This window comes from Puma concolor, chromosome B1 (assembly GCF_028749965.1).
Source record: "Puma concolor isolate L17-30 chromosome B1, mPumCon1.1.hap2, whole genome shotgun sequence".
Lineage (NCBI taxonomy): Eukaryota > Metazoa > Chordata > Mammalia > Carnivora > Felidae > Puma > Puma concolor.
In genome coordinates, this window is record NC_141670.1 from 204,619,344 (window position 1) to 204,639,590 (window position 20,247).

Here is a 20,247-nt window from a genome sequence, read left to right on the forward strand (position 1 = left end):
GAACGGACCCCCCCCCCCCGCCCGAGCAGCAGACCGCTAGACAGCAACGTGCACGAGGCCGGCGGGTCAGGACTTGAAACTGACCAGACCGGTGTCACGCGTCTTTTTTCTTTGGAAACACTTCCTTGATGGAAACTTCTATGTTCCCATAAGGAAGTCATGAAATAGATTTTCTTCTCCTTAAACATCTAACACTACGTCATCCGGGTATGATTAAAATACAATTTAATTACCTGATAAAGTCACATTAGTTAACAAAAAGCATCACGCTGGCATCATTAAGCGTTCAGTGAAGCAGAGCTTTGTAGAAAAATCAGAATGCAAAAGGTCATCCGACCAGAGAACCTCTTAATAATGAGCGGCTGGCGGCCTCGTCCGGCCCACGCTCCGGGGCTGAGCCCTCCCGGTGAGGTCGGGAGACGGGCCGGGCACAGGACCATCAGACGAGCGTTCAGAAGGCGGCAGCCATTTCCAGTATCTTCCGGAACCAGCATTTGAGGTCAATGTCCTCATCAGCTGGATGAGCTCACTCAGACTCAGCTGAGCGAGCCGGTGAGCCTACAGCCTCGACTTCAGACTTTCCACGTGGGTCTTACTGGCAGAAAACTCCGCCCACCACGATGCCCGCTCCAGCACTTGGCTCTCCTGAAGGACGGCGGTCCAGAGGTTTTTATAGAGCTGCAAACAAGGAGCACACGCGTGAACAATACACAAGTTTCCTGAGGACGGCCGAGGGGGCAGACGCAAACCCCCTCGTTAGCTTTTGCTGAAACCACAGGATGTTCTGTCACCTTTTAGCAACCTTTAAGGGGATCTAATTCACGGAAATCTTTTTCTCTAACCGAAAGCAAAGGGTAGAACGCGTTTACGAGGACGGCTCCTCACGCCTCCTGCCCGGACTCTGCAAGCGTGCGCTAGCCTTCGGCCCTGACGTGCCCTGTCCCCACGTGGCTGCCGGCGGGGCAGGAGCCCGGCACGCACTGTCCCCCTCTGTCCGGCTTGCCACCTCCTCCGGGACCTCCACACTCAACTGCCTCCCGCTGGGCAGCCCCGCGGGACAAGGAGAGCGGCCGCCGTCCCGGACGAAAGGCCGTGAGCGTCGCGGGAGCTGGTGGCTGGTCCTTCGCCCACCCCAAACCGGGCTCCCAGGCTGACCTCCAGCCCGCGGAGACAAGGAAGGGGCCTACGCTGTGCCTGGCTGGGATCGACAGATCTTACTTGGGAGAATCGCCTGCAATTTGCCTCCGACACTGTGCTCTGCCCCCTCCCAGACACACACACTCGGGCTCGCCTGGTGACGGGCTCCGTGGCCGCTTGGAGCTTCGGGCTTCGCTTAACGATCGTCTCTAATAACCTCTGGCGGCTGTGTTCGTTCACTCAAGACGAACGTCTCACGTGGCAGCACCTGGCTAAGGTGTGCGCCACAGAAACCACCCCGACAGGTGAGCCTCGGGCCGGCTCTGGTTCCCACCATGGAGTCCCCACACCGCGGGACGTGCCCCCGGGCACCGGTCGCTCTCCGGCCCGTCAGCCTGGCTGCCTCTGCAGGGCAGCCGCACGGGCGCCTTCTGTGAGCACCAACGCCCCCCTGTGCTCGGGGCCCCGGGGGCGGCCACGTCCCCGCGCTCCGTGACGCCACCGCCCCTGCCGTGTCTCCTCCTCACGCGCCCCCCACGGGCCCGGGCCAGCCCTCTCCCGTGGCCTCGTCGGCACGTCCTCCTCCGTGCGCCTGAGGGGGCCCTGGCCACACCGGGGACCCATTTCGGCCTCCTGCCTCCTCTCCAAACGGTAGATCTGTCCCCAAACCCTGGCTCCGTTGCCCCTGGTGGGGCAGCTGTGGGCAGGCCACCTGGCTTCTCCGGAGGGTGGGTTTCTCCCCGGCACGACGGGCGTGCGACATGCACCGTGTGGGAGGGGGCCAGACGCCCAACCCTGCAGCGCGAGGACCGCAGGCCTCCATGGGGGCCACTGTCCCCTGCCAGCCTGAGTCAACGGGGGACTTCTGTCCTGCCCACCCCGGGGCCCAGTGCACCATCCCAAAACCCCACGCGTGGCCTGGGCCGTGCCCCTTTCCCGGATGTGATCTCGCAAAGAACCGAGTCCAGCGTTCCCCTGAGCACACGTGCAGGGGTGCTGTCCCCTTTTGTCCGATTTCCACCGAAACAGAGCCTGGGTCAGCGGCACGTGTCCCCACAGAAAACACACGGTCTTGGGGGTCGGGGGTCAGGCGGGAGTCATTCCTGTTCCACTGCTCACAGCCACAAGACCTCAGGTAAGTGACTTTACCACACTGAAACGTCCCCGCGGTAACACAGGGGCAAACACGGGGCCGCCTGTTGATAGCGCAGTGCTGGGAGGTGCTGAACAGACCTGTGAGCATCAGCCAGCACACAGGGTTATGAGCTGGCTCAGTAAAGAGCACAAGGATCACAGGGCAGGACAAGGTGGGGCACACGCCTGGGGGTGGGGGCACTTTGGTTGGAGCCAGAGAAGACCTGAGAGGGGGCATTCTGCTTGGACCCAATGAATGGAAGTGGTCCAGGAACAGCAGGTACAAAGGCCCTGGGGTGGGAAAGCTCACACACCACAACAGAGAGGGATGGTGAGGCTGGAGTCCAGAGGGCCGGAGGAGCACGGCATAAAACGACCTCGGAGAACCAGGCAGAGGTCAGGCCGCCAGGCTGGGGGTGTGGGAAGGGCCGTGCCTGCAGTTTCCGGTATGAGGGCTCAACAGAAGAGCAGCCCGACGAGATCACTTTAAGAAATCATCCTGCAGCATGGCGCGACAGGACAGATCGGGGAGCCGAGGGGGGCTGCCGGGAAGTGAAGGAACGAGGGGTGAGCGCCCGGTGGCCAGAAGGGGTCAGGAGCCAGCACGGCAACGGGTTCCCGGGGGTGTGAGCGCGAGGGCCGCACGAGGGCCTGTGCTGACCCGGCGCCCCGGGCCGACGAAGGTGGTGCGGCCGCCCCCATCTCAGAGGAAGGCGGGCTGGGGGGGGCAGGATGGCTAAGTCACCCCAGACATCTCCCGGCCGCTCCCTCCACCGCCGCCCGAGCGTGACAAGTCCCCAGAAGGCGCCAGGGCGCTCCGGGCCCACGTCAGCATCTCGGGCTCTGCCACAGCCACCGCCGGCCCCCGGAGCAGCCCCCGCTCGCGCTCGGACACACGGCGGTTCCCACCGGGCCGCAGGGGGACAGCTGCGCTCACCTCGCCGTCGGCTCTGCCAATCGGTGAGTCCAGGATAAAGTCGGGAGGGGCGATCACGTCCACCAGGGCAACGGCGTCGTCTTTCAGCTGTTGGGAAACAAAGTCCGTACGCCTGGCAACCCCTGCAAATCTCCATGGCGACCCCTAAGAAACAGAGCCCGGGCCGCCTGTTGCCACGACCCGCTAGCAACGCTGACCACAGCAGGCGCGCGCGCGGCTCGGCCAGTAACGCATTATCTTTTCGTTGGCCTGGACTACAGATCCCCCGGGGGCGCGTCTGAATATTTTCACCACGTTGCTAATCACTCAAGACTTCCAGCGTGTTAACTGCTTTTCAGTAAGGTAGGGGCCCCTCGTAAAAGCGTCCTGCAGGCTCGCTAACTGGCAGCCGTCCTCCGAGATTTGTGTCTGAATCCTGACCCATCTGGGCAGCTGCCGCCGCAGTAGAGGAAAGTATGTCCGGAAAAAATGTGACGGGGAAGGTGTTTACGGGGGCCCGGGAAGGCTGTCCCACGAAGGCTGCCGGTGCACAGCGCTTTTATGACTCTCCCCTCGTGCGAGTCACCTTTCACTGGGACACGTGGAACTTATGTGAGGAGCCTCCCAAGAACTCTCTTGAAATGCAGGAGCGTTTTTTTCCCAAAATAACCGTGAAGTGTCCCGGCTGCACTGACCGGAGCCCTGGAGTGGGGCAGCCTCTGCGATGGAGGCAAGCAGGCGGCCAGCGCGGAACAAGGGAGTCCGCGAAGCAGAGGAAAGGAGAACGCCCGCGGGGCTCAGAGGCTGCTCTTTAGCGCCCCCGCCCGTCTGCCCCGCGGCTGCGTGCCCTCTGCCCCTCGGGCCTCGGATGAACAAGCCTGGAGCCGTCCGCGGAGAGACCCCCTCGTCCAGACAAGGAAACGGTCCGGCTCGGGGGCCGTGCGTGGGGTCTCTGTCTCACTGTGCACCTCAGCCGAGGCCGCACACCCGCCCACGATGCCCACGTGAACCACCGGACGGGGCTGGCGCCCCTCTGCCTGCCTGACCCGGGCCTCCCCGAGCGAGAATGGGGACCTGGCCCTGCCAGGCGGTGGAGGGAGACGAGGCGTCGGCTGCACACCGTGCACGTGACCACCTGCCTGCGGGGGTCACGGTCACCGGGCGGGGGTCTCGGGGGGCTCAGCTGTTTGAGAGCAGAGGAACACCCGCCGCGCTCTTTGTGAACGGCAGCTGGCCCCCGCGGAGCCCACACAGGAAATCCCTGTGGTCGCTGGTTTTGCTCGAGGAACAGTAAACGTGGCCACACGCCGGGGCGGTGCAGCCACAGACGCTGATCCAGAAACCAGGAGGCAGAGGGACCACACTCACGAGGGGTCCGGGGAGAGGGGTCACCTGGAACTACATCAGCTCCAAGCACGGAGAGGGGCCAAGTGAGGTGGCCCGTCACCGGCCATTGAGACGTCTGATAAAATGCTGGCAGGGCCTTGACTTAACTGTCCAACGTCAGGAAGACAGAGGACGCAGCTACCTGCGGGGGCCCGACAGGGCAGCACCAGCACGTGTGGCCCTTTAACTGCAAATCGGTTCAAAGTAAGGACAGACACCCTCAGCCACACCGGGCACACTTTCACCCGCCAGCCGCCCACGGGGCTGTGGTGATCACAGGGGACAGCACGGCCCCAGGACACGTCCACCCCCGTAGACGTTCCCACTGGACACGGTGCCACACGAACATAAAGCGGGGTCTGGACCCACCTGACCTTTCTGGATGACAAAGGTCAAAGAGTACAATACACAAAAAAATAACGAGGCACCTGGGCGGCTCGGTTAGGCGTCCGACTCCTGATTATGGTTCAGGTCACGGGCTCATGGTTCGCGGGATCGAGCCCCAGGTCGGGCTCCGCGATGCGCTGACAGCACGGAACCTGCTTGGGATCCTCTCTCTCCCTCTCCCTGCCCCTTCCCCACTCGCTCCTGTGCACTAAGTACCTAAACAAATAAGTAAATAAGCCACGAAATGAATTTAAGCTGGCCACCGAGTACCTTGGAAGGCTCGAAAAAAGAATTACCAAGGTAGCTGTAAAACAGCGTATTACAGAGTCTGGATTCTAAGACGCTCCCTAAAAATCACTCTTTGCCTAACATTTCTGACACGAGCATATTTTCCCGTTCTGGCCCAAAGTCGCACGCACGCTCGTGTGTGTGTGTCACCAGGCAGCGGTTACCTGGAACGCAGGTGAATCACAGGAGGGTGATTGCAACTCACCTGTGCGCACAGGTCCAGGATGGCGTTCTCGATCATTTTACCCGCCTGCTCACCAGAAAAGTAGCCACCTGTAAGCAGAGGGCGGGTCACACTGGGCACGGGCGCCCTGCGGCCACATGGGCCCCTCCGGGCGCCCCACCCCACCCCCGCCTCAGGAGGGCTCCCTGCCACCCAGGCCCGACTGCAGCCCTTTTCCAGGAACACGCTGGCCGGGGCCAGGGCTCCCAACGTCCCTGTCCCATCACTGCACATGCGCCTGGAGGCCGCGGCCACCACCGTGGCCGGCTTGTGGTGGCATCTAGTGGGCCCAAGCATGCGGCCTGTGCATTTGAGAGCGCATTTGCTGCAGAATCTCTTCTTTGCCTTTTGTGATGGAAACTGCCCGTCACTGGGAGTTGTGTCGTAAAGCACGCGGTCTCCTGCCCTGCCCCTGCCGCACCCTCTGTTTGAACCGCCCTCCCCTCTGCTAGCCTCGCATGAGCTCTCGTGGCCTCCGGGGGCAACACCAGCCCCGAGGGGGAACCTGGTTCTTGGCAAGGGGAGTAGGGCACACAGGCTGACTCCTCGCCAGGCCGGATGCACGCACAGGACACTTACAGACACAGCATTAACGTGTCCGGAGGGAGACTGGGGAAAAAGGTCTAAAGTCTCTCCTTGGAAGGACAATAATGAAAACAGGTTGAGAAGCTCAGGCTTGCCCCATGTTCACCAATCTCCCGGGAATCAGCCCACACACCACCTCCTCCAGGCTGCCCTCCTGGGTCCACAGGCTGGGCGTTCCTGAGGGTGCCTCCCAGCAGCCTGGGCTTGTGTCTATGTAGGACCTATGGGACTCGAGGGGTGGGTAACCAACTCCCTGTCTGGCTAACGTGGGCCTTCTGGAATATTCTCTGAACTGGAAGTGGACTTCAAAGGGACCCTGAGTGAAAGCGAAACTACGTCGGCAACATCGTCCTGATGCCACTTTTCTTGCTCCTCATCTGCCCACAGGCTCACGCAGCCTGTGAGGACCGCTCAGGACGAGGAGCCAAAGCCTCCCGGACAGAACAGGCTGCACTCCGGGGCGGGACGGGGCGGGACGGGGCGGGGAGGCGGGCTCAGGGGCGGCCGCAGGGCCTCACCTCGGTAGAGCAGGGCCGTGTGCTGGTTCAGGGACCACAGGGCGTAGAGAGCACTGAGCCGCTGGAGCACGGCCCGCAGCGGGGGCGGCACGCTGGGCTGGTGCACGTACTCGTGGAACGTCCGCACCACCGTGAGCTCCAGGAACGCCAGGGCCAGGGAACGGCAGCGGTACACCTTAAAACAGAGCACGGCCCGGGGCCACCGACCCCCGTGAGCGGGCGGCCGGGGCTCCTGTCACAGCGGTTTCCGGTGGAAGAAACCCTCGGGAACACAGACGAAGGTCTGAGCTCCGGCGCACGTCCAGACCCGGGGACGACGACAGCAGGTGAGGCGGTGCACGGAGGGGTTACGGCGTGAGAAACGCCCCCGCGGGAGCGCTGCGGACAGGCCCGCACGCCAGAATGCCCAGCTCGAAGCTGGCATTTATGCTCTCTGAGGCCTCGGGAAAGCCGGCGTCAGCAGCCCCGTCTGGAGCACACAGCCACAACTGCGCCCCCAGGAGGCACGAGGGCACGCCGTGGGACCCCTTCCGCGCCCGGAGCCACGGAGAAGTCGCCGGGTGACCCGGGCCAGCCCCTCGGGGTGACGCTGTGCCCCCTCTCCTGGGCTGCTGAGGAAACCCGATTCTCCATCCCACTCACACATCTGTCCGGAAGTTCGGGGACGGCTGACGGGCGGCCAAGGCGTGGGGCCGCCCCCGGCCGGGTCTCATCTGCGGGCACGGTGCTGACACTGGCTGGGTCAGCGAAAGCAGGAGGTCACTGCAGACCTCTGGTCCCGGTGTCTCCTTTTTTACCCAGCATCCGAAGTACCTGCCGGTCGTTGTTAGCTTTGCTCGTCAGCTTTTCTTTCTCTATCTCCACTCGATCATCTGACCGGATTTTTTTAAATCAGAAAAACTGCACTGGCATCACCTGACCTGTTATAACCAGCAGGTGGTGCCTTCGCACGGCAGCCTTGGGGGCCGAGTCCATGCGGGACGGCTCCGCTGGCCGGGCGTCGGCCACTCCGCGCGTCACCTGAGAATCTGCGCAATGACGGCTGTGGAGCCCACGATGTGAGGGCCGCACGTGCTAGGTCCGGATGGCTGGGGAGGCAGGACGCCTGTGTGAGGGAGGCGCGGCCCAGCGGGAGAGGCCTGTGGCCTCTGAGACTCGGTGGGCCAGAGGGCAGGTCTGCTTCCGTTGGCTGCGGCCCCAGACCCCCCGAGGACCGCTGCACTCAACGTCAGGGGCCCTCTGCTCGCTTAAGTCTGCCCCCAGGGACGTCTGCCACCTCAGACACATCTCCGGTTCTCAAAACTCAGGGGTGGTGTTGACATCTTCGTGGGTAGAGGTGGGGGCGCTGTTGAGCACCACACAGAGCACAGGACAGGCCCCCGTCCCACCGAGAACTGTCTGCCCACGTGTCCACACTGTGGGGGGCCCCTTGCCTCTGGACGGGTCCGGATGGAGCCCCTGCTCCCCCAACCTCCACTAGCCGGGGACATGAGGTGGGGCCACAGCTCTGCTGTTCAGCTCCCAAGCGGTCTTCTGACCCTCCAGCGCTGTGCTGTTTAACCGTCCCCTTTGGGAGTCTGATGAGGCACACCTCAGACCCGATGTGGCCGAGGGTCACCTGTCACTACGCAGCAATGGACCTGGGACCCCGTTTGCAGAGAGCGAGCACTCAGAGGCAGGGCCGGTCACACGTGCAGAGTCAGGAGGGGTGGCCCCTGCCCCCAGCCCTGTCCCCTCTCCTCAGTGTCCCCCGTGCCAGGCTCCCCTCTCCCACGAGCCCCACCCCCACCCCCACGACGTATAAACCAATCGGGGTCCAGGTATTCATTTCTGCTGTGCTCTGATCACTGAGGATATCTGCACATTAACAAGCGACGGATACTTCCGGCAAAAAACTAACTCCTAACTGTCCCGGTGTGGACGTCGGCACAGCTGAGCCAGGGCATTTCTCTTGGCCTCGATTTCCTTACGCATCAGAGAGGCCGGCACGAGACGAGAATATGCGAGGAGCCCGTGTGTGGCCGGGGGAGGAAAGCTCATCTGCGTTTGCGAGGCAGACGGCTCTGGACGGGGCGGGGCTCCGGGAGGGGGGTCTCTGCAGCCCACCTGTTCACATTTTCTCACTTTGGGCCCGGGAGGGGATTCCTCGGCCCAAAGAGGCAATAAACGCAACTATTCGAGAGCCTACTGTGAGCGGGCAGGTGGCGGGTTAGCAGAACGGCAGCGGTCTCTGGCGGCCTCCCCCGCCGAGTCCCGGCAAGCTCGTGCTGGGACGACATGAGAGCAGCCAGCATCTGCCCCCAAGGACACAGCAGGTTCGCTCCCTCCATGAGCCGCCGGTCACTGTCCTTCGACCCGTGTGGCCCTGGTTCAGGTTAAGCAACTGTCGTGCCTGCCGCCTTGGGCCAGCGGCTGGTTCCCCGCCCGGGAGCCCTTTCCCTCACGGGGACGCTGTCTGTGGGTCATGCTGTACGTGCTTCCCCAGTCTGTGGTCTGTCTCCTGGTTTCTGTTTATAGAAATAGTGAAAGTTTACATAGTCGGATCTGACAGTTTTTTTTTCTACGGCTTCTGGGTTTCCTGTCTTAAGGCTGGTCCCACGCCGAGGCTGCATCAGCGTTCTCTGACACGTTCTTCTCACGCCGTCCTGCTGCTCCAGTCGCGATACGGGAAGAGACGGCATCTTCTCTGGGACACATGAACGTCCAGCCCCGGCCGTGAGAGCTCTCGGCTGTCGGAAACGACCCAGTGCTCGCTCTTAAAATGCTCCGTGATCCAGAGCAGGTGCGGAAAATGCAGACTGCTCCTGGGCCATTACCTCTCTTCCAGGCCTCACGGCTGCTCCCCGGGCTACACCCCAGCTTCTGAGTGCCGGTCAGCTCAGCAGCTCTCCCCAGGCACCCCACCTCTGCTGGACCCAGAACCCAGGCTGGGCCAGCTGGCCTCTCCGTCCTTTTCAGCCATGTCGCTCACTGAAACGCTGCTACGAGGTCCTTCAATGAAGGTCTAAGGGTGAAATATTTCTAAAACAGCTGCGCCCCTGCTCGGGGCCCGCCGTCAGGGTGTCGGGCACTGGGGCGGAGGGACAGCACGGACACCCACAGCCACCCCCGGGGAAGCTCTCTGGCATCCGGACGGAGGTGCCTTTTGTACCCTCCTCCCCTCCAGAAATGGAGGACCTGTTCCATGTCAACAGTGACGGCCTGACATGCAGAGGACGGAGGGACGCGGGACAAGCTAACGTGCTGCCGTCGCTGTCCAAAAGACTAAGCCTGCCGTGGCCCCAGCCATTCCACAAGGATCCTTTCCCTGCCCCCCAGTTTTGGTCATTGTGACACGAGCTACAGTTTGCTAACTGCAGCCACCTGCTGAATTCGCTTCCTTGAGGCCCTGGGGCCGACCTGGGTCTACTCTTCCAGGCCTTTCCAATCAAGACGCCATCCTGTCCCCTGAGCTCCACACCTGGGCAGGTGTGTGCGGCAGGTCCCGGGAGACACCACCCGCTTTGCTTCTGGCCGCGTCCACCCGAGCGCGGAAGCCGCCGTCCCAGTGTAACGGGAGGGGGGGGCATCTGCAGATGCGCGGATGAGGACGCCGAGTTCTCGACGCAGAGCCTCACGAAGTGAGACCAAGGAGAGGGAACGCCATCAGTTCTAGAGACTTCTTGTTTCCTTCATCCATGGCCTCCCCAACAATACCCTGGGTCATGACGGGCCAGCTCCTGACGCCAGGAGGCATGTTAGAGCAGGCTGCCTCCACACCGTGGATTCCGGAACCCAGGAGCTGGCCCTGACCGAACACGAGAACCAAAGCCACCCTGGGACCCAAGGCTCCTTGAGAAGGGCAGTAATGACCTGAGAGCAACCAAGTGCAGGGCCGGTGGGACCTCACGTGAGTCACCAAGCTGTCGCTGGTCGGCTGGGAGGGACCAGGGCTGGTGCCTGGCCCCAGAGCCCAGTGTCCCAGCTCCAATAGTGACAGCTCTGGACACTGAGCACTTTGTTTGTTTTGTTAATTTTTTTTGAATGTTTATTTTTGAGAGAGAGAGACAGAGCATGAGTGGGGAAGGAGCAGAGGGGGGGGGGGGACACAGAATCCGAAGCAGGCTTCAGGCTCCGAGCTGCAGCACAGAGCCCGACGCGGGGCTCGAACCCACAAACCACAACATCATGACCTGAGCTGAAGTGGGACGCTCAACCGACTGAGCCACCCAGGCGCCCCGAGGACACTGAGCACTTTAAACACGACACCCACAATCCAGCAAGGTCTCTGCAGCAAACTAGGGTGCAGACAGGTCGTGCACCTGAGGGCATAGGGGCAGGAGGGCCTGGCCGGCCACCAGCAGGACATTCAGCTTACGGGGACAGGGCAGCACAGAAATCCAAAGCAAATTCAAAAAGCAATTTTAAGAACAAGCATACCTGACTGTTGTTTCTTGCTTCAAAGTCACTGTTTCCTGACCTCTTCTCTTGGTTGACCTTCTGCACACTCTCTCGGAGCAGGTAACAGACCAGCCACTCGTATGCCGCCAGCGGGACTTCAAGACAAGACACAGAAGAGAAAGTAGCGATAGAGCACCCACGTGTGCAGAGCACTTACGCGGGCGGGAGGGGCAGAGGGTGCACAGTGATCTTCGTGGCGAGAGTGCGAGGCGGGCCCGGTTCACGGACACGGAGGCACTGGGAGGGCACGGCCTCAGGCTGGGACAGGCACCGGGAGGGCACGTTCTGGCTCCGACTGAGGCCATGGGGCCACAAAGCCACTTTGGGTTGGCGGCAAGTTCTGGGTGACGAGACAGGGCGCGTCGCCTCAGTGTCACTACGGATCTGCACGGACGAGAGGACGGCTTTGCAGCAGATGGCGGGCGAGTGGTGGGAGGAAGGGGTGCCTGTTCACTGGCCAGCACGGCCCTTGGTCTCCCTGGGACTAGCGGGCAGCTGAGCGGGGGCTTCTCGCTGGCCCTCCCGGGGCCTCAGCCTACGCGCCTTCCTCCCAAGGAGCTCTAGGCAAGAAAGGAGGTGCCACCACAGAGTGTAGACAGACAGGCACGTGCTGGGAGGGGCCGGAAGAGGGAAGGCCGCAGGGCGCCCCCTGGCCCGGGAGCCCTTCTGCTCAGCGGTTGCCCTCGGCGCGGGGACCACAGGGACCTGGCCACGCTGGGTCCGGCCCCAAAGCCTGGGCGAAGGGTCCTGGGGATTCCTCCTGCGTCACACAGCCCACTCCCGGGGAAGACAGGCGGCACTCGCCGGGGCCCTGCCGCGGACACTCGACTGTCTCAGCACAACTGAGAGGTCCGTGAAAGAACAAATACACTCACTCACGGGGCCGAGACAAAGCTCACACGCCGAGCGCACACGGCGGCCCCGGTTCCTCTGGGGCCTCCTCGAGCCCGTGCCAGAGACCGGCCAGGTGTGGGGGCTCCGTGGGGGCCCCCAAAAGACACGCTCACGTCCTGACGCAAAGCCTGCAAGTGTCTTTCTTGGGAAAAGGCAGACGTGAGCAGCTAAGGATTCTAGAGACTCCCCTGGAGAGTGTGGGCCCTAAGTCCAACAAGTGTCCTATGGGGTCAGAGGGGAGATACACATATGGGGGGAGCATAGGGCATGGAGGAGACACGGAGTGATGCGACCATGAGCCCAGGAGTGCCGGGGGCCCTGGAGGCTGGGAGAGGCAGGAAGGACCTCCCACCCCCAGCCTCTGCAGCGAGCGCAGCCCTGCCCCACCCCCTGGTCCCGGGGCATCTGGACATACCCGCCGGGCACTTGGCTCCACGAGTGACACCAGAACCCCCCGTGTCATCACCCCTCCCCTCCCCTCCCCCCGGGGGCTTTGTTCTCACCCAGCCCTCCGTCCAGCAAGCCCCTCTAGGCCGGCCAGCCACCTTCCAACCACCTCTCTGCCTCCCCCGACACTGCCTCTGCTAGACCCCCGTTTCCTGGCCGATCCCCCCTTCCAGGGTGGGGCCCCAACCTCGGTGCGCCCAGAAAGCAAGGCTCGGCCGACTGGCACCAGCCCCCGGGCTGGCGTGGCAGAGTCTGGGTGTGGCCTGCTCTCCATCCATGCCCCCACACCCGGTGCTCCTCCTCTAGACCCGCAAGACCCCCGCGGAGCCTGCCGCCGGGGAGACAGCTGAGTTCTCCCTGCTCCGTCCCTCCCGAGGGAGGGCTTGGAGCGGTGGCCCCCAGTGAGAGCGCACCGTGGGCCAGGCCCCACCCAGAGCAGCGTGGGGACGACTGTGTACTGCAGGGGAAACTGAGGCTCGGAGAGGCCAAGTGCCCAGCCGTAGGTCTCGTGGACTCCAGAGCCTGAGCTCCGTGACTGCGGCCCGGGACCCGCTGAACGGGTGGTGGGAGGCGAGCCTCTGCCTGGTGTGCACACGGCTGTCAGAAGCTGCCTGGTGTGCAGATCAGCCAAGGAAAGGAAAAAACCAGGCCTCGTGTCAGGTGGCAGCACAGGTCCTCAAAGGCGCCGGGACATTTGCGAAACCCGTCCTCGGCACACACGCTGGCCTGCAGGTCAGAGGAAGCGGGGAGATGCGGAAGGCAGAGCCGGGAACCCCGCCCGCCCCTGAAGGAAACCCTCTGCACCTTCCCGGCAGGCTGCTTCTGCATTGAAGGGTCTCGTGTCCCGGTCCTACAGAGCTTGAGGGTCAGCAAGATTTCACGTACTCTTTACCAAGGACGTAGCCGACGCAAGCCAGGGCCCACGTGTGGGATGTGATGGCCACACGCCCCAGGGCCACGTGTGGGATGTGATGACAAGGGGCCGGCCACGCGCCACACGCTGCCTCCTCCGTGCGCGGAGAGGAGCATCGGCATTCGGGGTCGGGCGCTGTCGCCAAAGGAACTTCAGCTGCATTGTTTCCTCCCGAAAACGCAGGCCAGGGCAGTCACAGGGAAAACACAACCCTGTCCGGGCACGTGTCCTGCCGCGGGTTCGCAGGTGCTGCCTCGGCTTTCGGTGTCCGCGAGGGGCGGCGGGGGGGACCCGTGTGGAGTCCTGGGGACGTCACGCAGCTGGCAGACCGCTTGTGTTCCATCTGGTTTCACGACGGGTGACGGTTTCTGGGGGAAAATTCTGGTGGCGTTGATGTCGCGAGAGGCATTAGGTTATTTTCCGGCGCGTTCTGTAGCAACGCTGGGCTGGGGAGCTCTGCCACCGTCTGAAATCGATCTTCAAGCATGTCCCACCGTGTGTACAAGGGCAGACGGAGACCTGTAGGTCACTTACTGTCCGGAAAGCCGTGACAGAACGTGGCGACCGATGAGAAATCAAGCGGTTAGGGCAGAAGCTTCCTGGATGACAATGGAGGAGAGCCAGCTGGGAAGCCAGCCGGCCTGGGTCCTACTCTTGCCCCGGCTGCTGACGTGGGCTGGGCCAGCCGGGACCACCCGGCCCAGCCTCCTCTAGGGAGACGTGAGCAGTGCGTGCCCCGCAGGGCCAAGCGGACAGTGTGCGGCCGGTTCCAGCACCCGCAGCTGCTGCGATGTCTCGGGCTCTCGGTCCCTGGCGGGTGGGCAGGCGGGCGGCAGGTCCTGTACCCAGAGGACCCAGCGGCCCCCGGGCCCCAGGGGACGCTCACTCTGGGGTCTCCTGGCGCAGCTGCCCTCCTCCCACGCCGCAGGCGCTCAGCTGACAGCGGTCGGGGGAACAAAGGGCATCTCGCAGTGAGTCTGGGGAGGCCAGAGCCACGCGTGGCTGCGTTTACCGCAGTGGCCGACGTGTCCCAAACACAAGCACGGCAGGAGCACGGTGCCCAGCGTCCCCACGAGAGCCTGTCCCTGCCCACCCGGGGACGCCTGTGCTTCTGGAAGAAGTTGCCTTTCCCCCTGCGGCTGCTGGGTTAAGAGTTGGCTACGCGTCCGGCTCTTGATTCTGGCCCAGGTCATGACCTTACGGTTCCCGGGTTTGAGCCCCGAGCCAGGCTCTGTGCGCTGACCGTGCAGAGCCCGCCCCGGATTCTCTCTCTCCCTCTCTCTCTGCCCCTCCCCGCTTGCTCTCCATCTCAAAAATAAATCAACGTTTAAAAAAAGAGAAGAGCCTGGAGAGGCGGGTGCTGCTATTGCCCCGGGCGTGGCCAGCGGGCCGAGGCGGGCAGGGCCGGAGCAGACCCAGGCGGCCGGGTGCCCCCTCGCTCTCCTGGCGGGTGGGCTGCACTTCCAGGTCCCGGGAGGCTCAGCGGAAGAGCGGCTCCTGCCCGGCCCCCAGGACGCGTGCTCCGAGGTCCGCCTCGCCGCCAGCCCACAGAGGCAGCCCGCGAGGGCGTGGAAACCGGCGTTTCCGGGAGGAACGAAGCAGGTGCGTTCGGTGCTCATGGGTCGGACGACGGTGAGACCAGTGGCGTTTCTGCTGTGGCTTTGAGTGCCGCATGTCTGACACGGGACTTGACAAAAAGCTGAGCGGGGCCCCGCGGGGGGCGCAGGCCCGGCCACGAGTTCCAGCCCTGTTCCTGTGGGAGTCTCCTCCGGGGGCTTCTGGGGGCCGGTGCTGGGCCTCGGAGCACAACAGGCCGGGCCTGACCCGGGCTCGGCGCGGACACCACGGACGTGCCGCCGGACCCTCCTGGGCCTGGGCGCCGGGGGAGCGTGGGGACGTGGAGGGGACCGGACAGAGCGGGGATGCGACCAGAGCCGCTCCGCCTCACACTGGCCCCCACCAGCACCGCCACCACCCCATCCGGGACACCCATCTTCTCTCGTGTTGCTGTGTTCCCACGGCGGACAGAGCGGCCTTCGCCCCAGAGGGACGTTTCAGAGTGAATCGTCACAGCGCACACACAGACCTGTCAGTCAGCCGCTCTCTTCTCCAGAGTCCCGTGTTTCCCCCAGCCCTGGATCAACGCGCACGCTCCGCTGGGCACACCCCCCCCCCCACCCCATGGCCACCCCGCCCGTGTCACTGACATCTCAGACGGGCTGTCCTGGGCAGTCAAGCCCAGCGTGTGGGCCCCTGCCATGCAGAGCCCCTGCTCCTTTGCACAGGCCCGTCTCTATTGGACCATAATGCCGCGTGAGAGCAGGAACCCGGTCGCGGCCGGCTCTGCCCCCCAGCCAGGCTGTCACGGCCACACAAGACGAGCACGGGCACCAATGGTCATGGCCGCCAAGCCTGTGCAGAGGCCGAGGGGGGTGAGCACACTGCAGAGCGGGGGCCGCGGAGGTGATGCCAGTGTGGCCAGCACGCGCAAAGGCCCTGAGCAAAAGGGCCCCAGCTTCCTGTGAAGACGGCTCAGTCACAGGGGCGGCCGGCAGGCAGGAGCCCAGCTGCCCAGCGAGGCAGGACCCCAGAGCCTCTCCGTCTTCGCCCTCAGAGGGGGAGGCAGCACCCGACTCAGGAGTCGGGCCGGGGAGGTGCTGGGTGAACACGGGAACCGACCAGCCGCCTGCAGGCCCTACCAAAGCCCCCCACTGCGGTACGGTGTGCCCCCCAGGATCACGAGGGGAGGGAGATGGGGAGAGAGCGTGCTCACCTGACGACTCCGAGCAGCCGGCGACACTGGGGCGCGAGAACCTCTGGTCGAGGATGTCGGGATAGGCTTCCAGAAAGTCCACGGTCCCCAGAGGGCTGTCAAGGCGAGCGCCACCTACAAGCACACCCAGGACCCGGAGTGACGGACGCCGTCCCGCCTCGCTGACCACCCCCCCCCCCACACCAGAAGGTGGTGAGTCGCTGCCTGAGGACACACGTCCTTCCTGCAGACACGGGTGGCTGAGCTGGCCCGGCGGGGCCCGGACGGCCCAGCTGCACCAGCGGGGGCGGGGTCTTACCCTGGAGGCGGAGCTCCAGCAGGCCCAGCAAGTAGCCGCTGGTCTGCTGCAGCAGGACGTTGTTGTCCCCTTCGTACGTGCAGTTGGGGTCGTTCTCGTTCCTGAGGTCGCCCAGGCGGTTCACTGCAACGGACCACACGCTTCATCACTTCCTGCGCTCGCGGGACGGTACTGCCACCATCCCCCGGCCCGACCGAGACACCGCGCTCTGAGGCCCCACTCCTCCCCAGCCGGGTCTCCACCTCCCAGCCTGGCCGCTCTGCCTTTAAGGGGACACACACAGCCACGCGGCCAGGCCCCCGACGTCCACGGCGCGGCGCTCGAGAAATGCCCGGCGTCGCCCGCGTCTCCCTCTCCCCTGCTGACCGCGGGCCTCGCGAGGGTGGCTGACAGGCACGGGCCCCTCAGGGGAGCTGCCCACCCCGTGGCATTTTTTTACACAAGAAACGTCAGGTATCAGAAGACAACGCTCAGCTTTTTTTTGTTGTCTCTCCCGCCGACCACGGGACTTCGTTCCTCTGCCTGTTTTACAAGGTACGCTTTCCAGACCCTCCCGTCTGGGTCTCCGTCCTCCGACGGAGAATGTTCTCCACAGGCCAGGCTGGGCCGGGAGGAGCCAGAGGGAAAAGCGGGGGCCTCCCAGGCTCACACGCTGCTGGGAACAGGGCCAGAGAGGGCGCACGAGGTTCTGTAGCTGCCGCCGGGCTTGTGGTCACCTGTGCCACCCTGATCGTTTTCCCCCAACTCGGTGCCCCAGGCCGTAGAGAGACCTCCCTACAGAAACAGTCGGGCGAGGCCACGGAGAAATAACTTGCAATTGCTATTAAACCTAGACAGGGCCCATGACATCTGCCCCGCTGAGTCGGGTCTGGCCCATTGCGGCCTGGCGTTTACACACAGGACACGGACACAGGAGTTTCTTATCGTCTGCACTGCTGCACGTTCAAGTTCATTATCCCACTTATGGCCCAAAACGGCCAACTGTTTACAGGGACTCCAGGAGTCGTAACGACAGAAACTACAGAACGCTGCACAGAGGACAACATGGGTGAGTGACACGGCACAGCCACGGTCGCCTGTTCGTCAGCAGGGAAGGGGGAGGCGGAGGCAGCCGAGGGACGGCCGAGGGCCTCCCGCGTGACAAGGAACGGGACAGATCCTCGCCGGGAGCACGTGATTATCCACAGCCCGTCACTGACATGCTCGAGCTCGGCAAAAGCCTGCAACGCTTCTGAAGGTATCCGCTGAAACAAGGCTGCCGCGTTCTGCTGTTTGGGAGGCGCATGGCCTTCTGGGAGTAACTGGATGTTACCCATCAATTATTGCAGAACAGGGGACGCCTGGGTGGCTCAGTCGGTTAAGCGTCCGACTTCAGCTCAGGTCATGATCTCAGGTTTGTGAGTTCGAGCCCCATGTCGGGCTCTGTGCCGACAGCTTGGAGCCCGGAGCCTGTTTCCGATTCTGTGTCTCCCTCTCTCTCTGCCCCTCCCCTGCACACGCTTTGTCTCTCTCTCTCAAAAAAATGAATAATCGTTAATTTTTTTTTTTAAATTATTTCAGAGTGGCACACGGGAAGCTCACAAATGGTCACGGCATCTGCGAGAGTACTGCAAGTTCCAACGGTGACGTGGCCCCCGGCCACGTGCCACAGGCCCGACGCGGTGCCAACCACTTTACATGTATTAACTCACATAAGCACCGCACGTGCCCGTGTCGTGGCACGCTTCTGTCGACCCTGGTTCGTAGGTGAGGAAACTGAGGCACAGCGAGGCTAGCTGGCGGGCCCGTGGCCGCGCGGCCCGTGACTGGCAGGGCAGGAGCTGGTCGGAGGCTGTCGGCTGCCTGCTCTCCTTACCACACACCAGCTGCCCAAACGACAGCCAATGCCGAGAAAAACTCTCTTTTCCTACGTTTGAGAATTTTTCACCAGAACAAAACGCGCTGCTAGTTTACTGACAGGTCAGTCGCCAGAAAGTTACGACTCAACGAACAGATCATGTGCTTTGTGCTCTGGTTGTCGGCGGGCCCTTCACAGCGTCTCTCCTCAGACGTGGCGACATGAGGCCTCGGAGAGCGCAGGGATGTGTCTAGACCAGGGGGTCAGCAAACTTGCTCTGGAAAAGGCCAGACGCTGAGCCTGAGCTCAGGCTCGACGCAGACGACTCGACTCCGTTCGTCGTGCGAATGCGGCAACAGAAAACCCATGGACGGATGGGTGTGGCCACGTGCCGATAAAACTTTATTCGCAAAAACCGGCAGTGGCTGACTTTGGGCGCCTGGCTGCAGTCTGCGGACCCCTTGAGTCAAAAGGAGGGCTACGGACGGGAAACGGTCACGCCTCTCGAGACCTACCCGCCAGATAGCCGTGTCCTCCGCACGCCTCCCGGCATTCCTGAATTCCCCGCTGCGCGGTCCACGAAGCCAGGGGCTTGCTGCCCGACACCAAGGCGTGGATCTCACGTCCGAGCTCTGCCTTGGGAGAGGAAATCGACAAGAAGAGATGAAAAGAGGCTGACCTCTTTTCATCAAGAGATGACCAGAGGTCAGAGGTCAGTTCGCCCCTAGCGTCGAAGGCTCACGTCCCCTCTAGTCTAATCTAAGACACGCGACAGCTGCGGGAGAAAGGAAAAAACAAAAACCACCTTAACCTGAAAAGGGGGGGTTCACCTCCGAGTGGCTACACTGTGGTACAGACAGTTCCATGGCAACGAGCAGATGGACCGGGGCTCTGTGCAGCAAATAGACGCCAGGGGCATAAGGGTGATCACAGACGCAAAGCACAGAAGCAAGGAGTCCATCGCGGCTCACTTCCCGGGAAGCTCGTGAGCCTGAAACGGAGCACTTGCGGAGGAAGGAAGAACCGAAGGCGGGGTGGGGAGGGCGCGCCCCTCTGAGGAGAGGGGCGGGCGGGCCCGGGGCGCAGGAGACAGCATGGGTGACAGGGAGCCACAGTCGTCTCTGTAAGGGTGTCCCGGCCAGCGTCTCGGGGCGGGTCTCACCCTTTCCTTCTACCTGACGGCTCACAGAAACAAGAGAGATGAACACGCACCCCCGCTAAATGAGATGGTCCGTTTTGCCAATGTTTTCAACTTGAAAACGTCAGGGCCACTCCCAGGCCCTGCCGTGCGTCGGTTAAACCGCTGGGTTTCGGAAAGAATAAAGCGTGAGTACTCTTCAGAACGTTACGAACGGGACGAGTCCAACGTCAGCTGCAGAAGCTTCAGTGACTCATCCCCGTGCTCCCAGGGCCTGTGCTTTGCCGAGCAGCGCACCCTGCTGGCCGCCTCCCGACTCCCGGATGTTTACGCTGAATGTTCCAAAACGTGCTAATTTGATACAGGCTTTTTAGGGTGTTGGACTTCGCACCGATCGGCAAGATTTCTGACCTGTTTTCAAACCTGTTTTCTCGTGATTCACATTTCACTCGTGCCCGGGAGGCGACGTGAGGGGCTATGGAAAGTCCGTCGTAAACCGTTTACACAGGAATCAGCCAAGGATGACTCGACACAGTGCCTGAGCTCAGCGGACGCTCAAATCTGGCATAAACCCTTGACTGTCCGTTCAAATCCAGTCAGCTGGATTTAGCCTTTGCAGGATTGTTTACGAAAGGATCGGAGCCGTGAAATCTACCGAGGGGCCGGTATCGTGGACTGTGCAAACTCATCACGTTTTCAAAAGCAGAAGGCCAGCTGAGCTCACGGACTGGAATTAGGAGTCACGTCAGCCCGTCCTTGAGGAGCAGGAATACGGATGCACACCCGAACGGTCCACACCACAGCGAGGATTCTGGGGGTCCTGAGCAGGGGGGCGGGGCACGGCTAAGGACACGCCTCACGTTCGCCCCACGAGGCCGCCACGGACGGACAGATGTCGTTCGGGAAGACGGGTTGACGTGTGCCGTTCAACCT

General features: G+C 62.8%; 1 protein-coding gene across 1 annotated transcript in view; it reads right to left on the minus strand.

Annotated features, from left to right (window-relative positions):
* Positions 1-208: 208 nt before the first annotated feature.
* Positions 209-20,247, minus strand: part of ACOX3 (acyl-CoA oxidase 3, pristanoyl) — a 42,110-nt gene continuing 22,071 nt past the window's right edge. The window contains exons 11-18 of the mRNA XM_086705546.1: positions 18,692-18,812; positions 16,340-16,462; positions 16,042-16,155; positions 10,994-11,109; positions 6,575-6,749; positions 5,454-5,521; positions 3,209-3,295; positions 209-678 (exon numbers count right to left, since the gene is read on the minus strand). Coding sequence (XP_086561672.1) covers positions 559-678; positions 3,209-3,295; positions 5,454-5,521; positions 6,575-6,749; positions 10,994-11,109; positions 16,042-16,155; positions 16,340-16,462; positions 18,692-18,812 — 924 coding nt within the window. The 3' untranslated portion in view covers positions 209-558. The remainder of the gene's footprint in view (positions 679-3,208; positions 3,296-5,453; positions 5,522-6,574; positions 6,750-10,993; positions 11,110-16,041; positions 16,156-16,339; positions 16,463-18,691; positions 18,813-20,247) is intronic.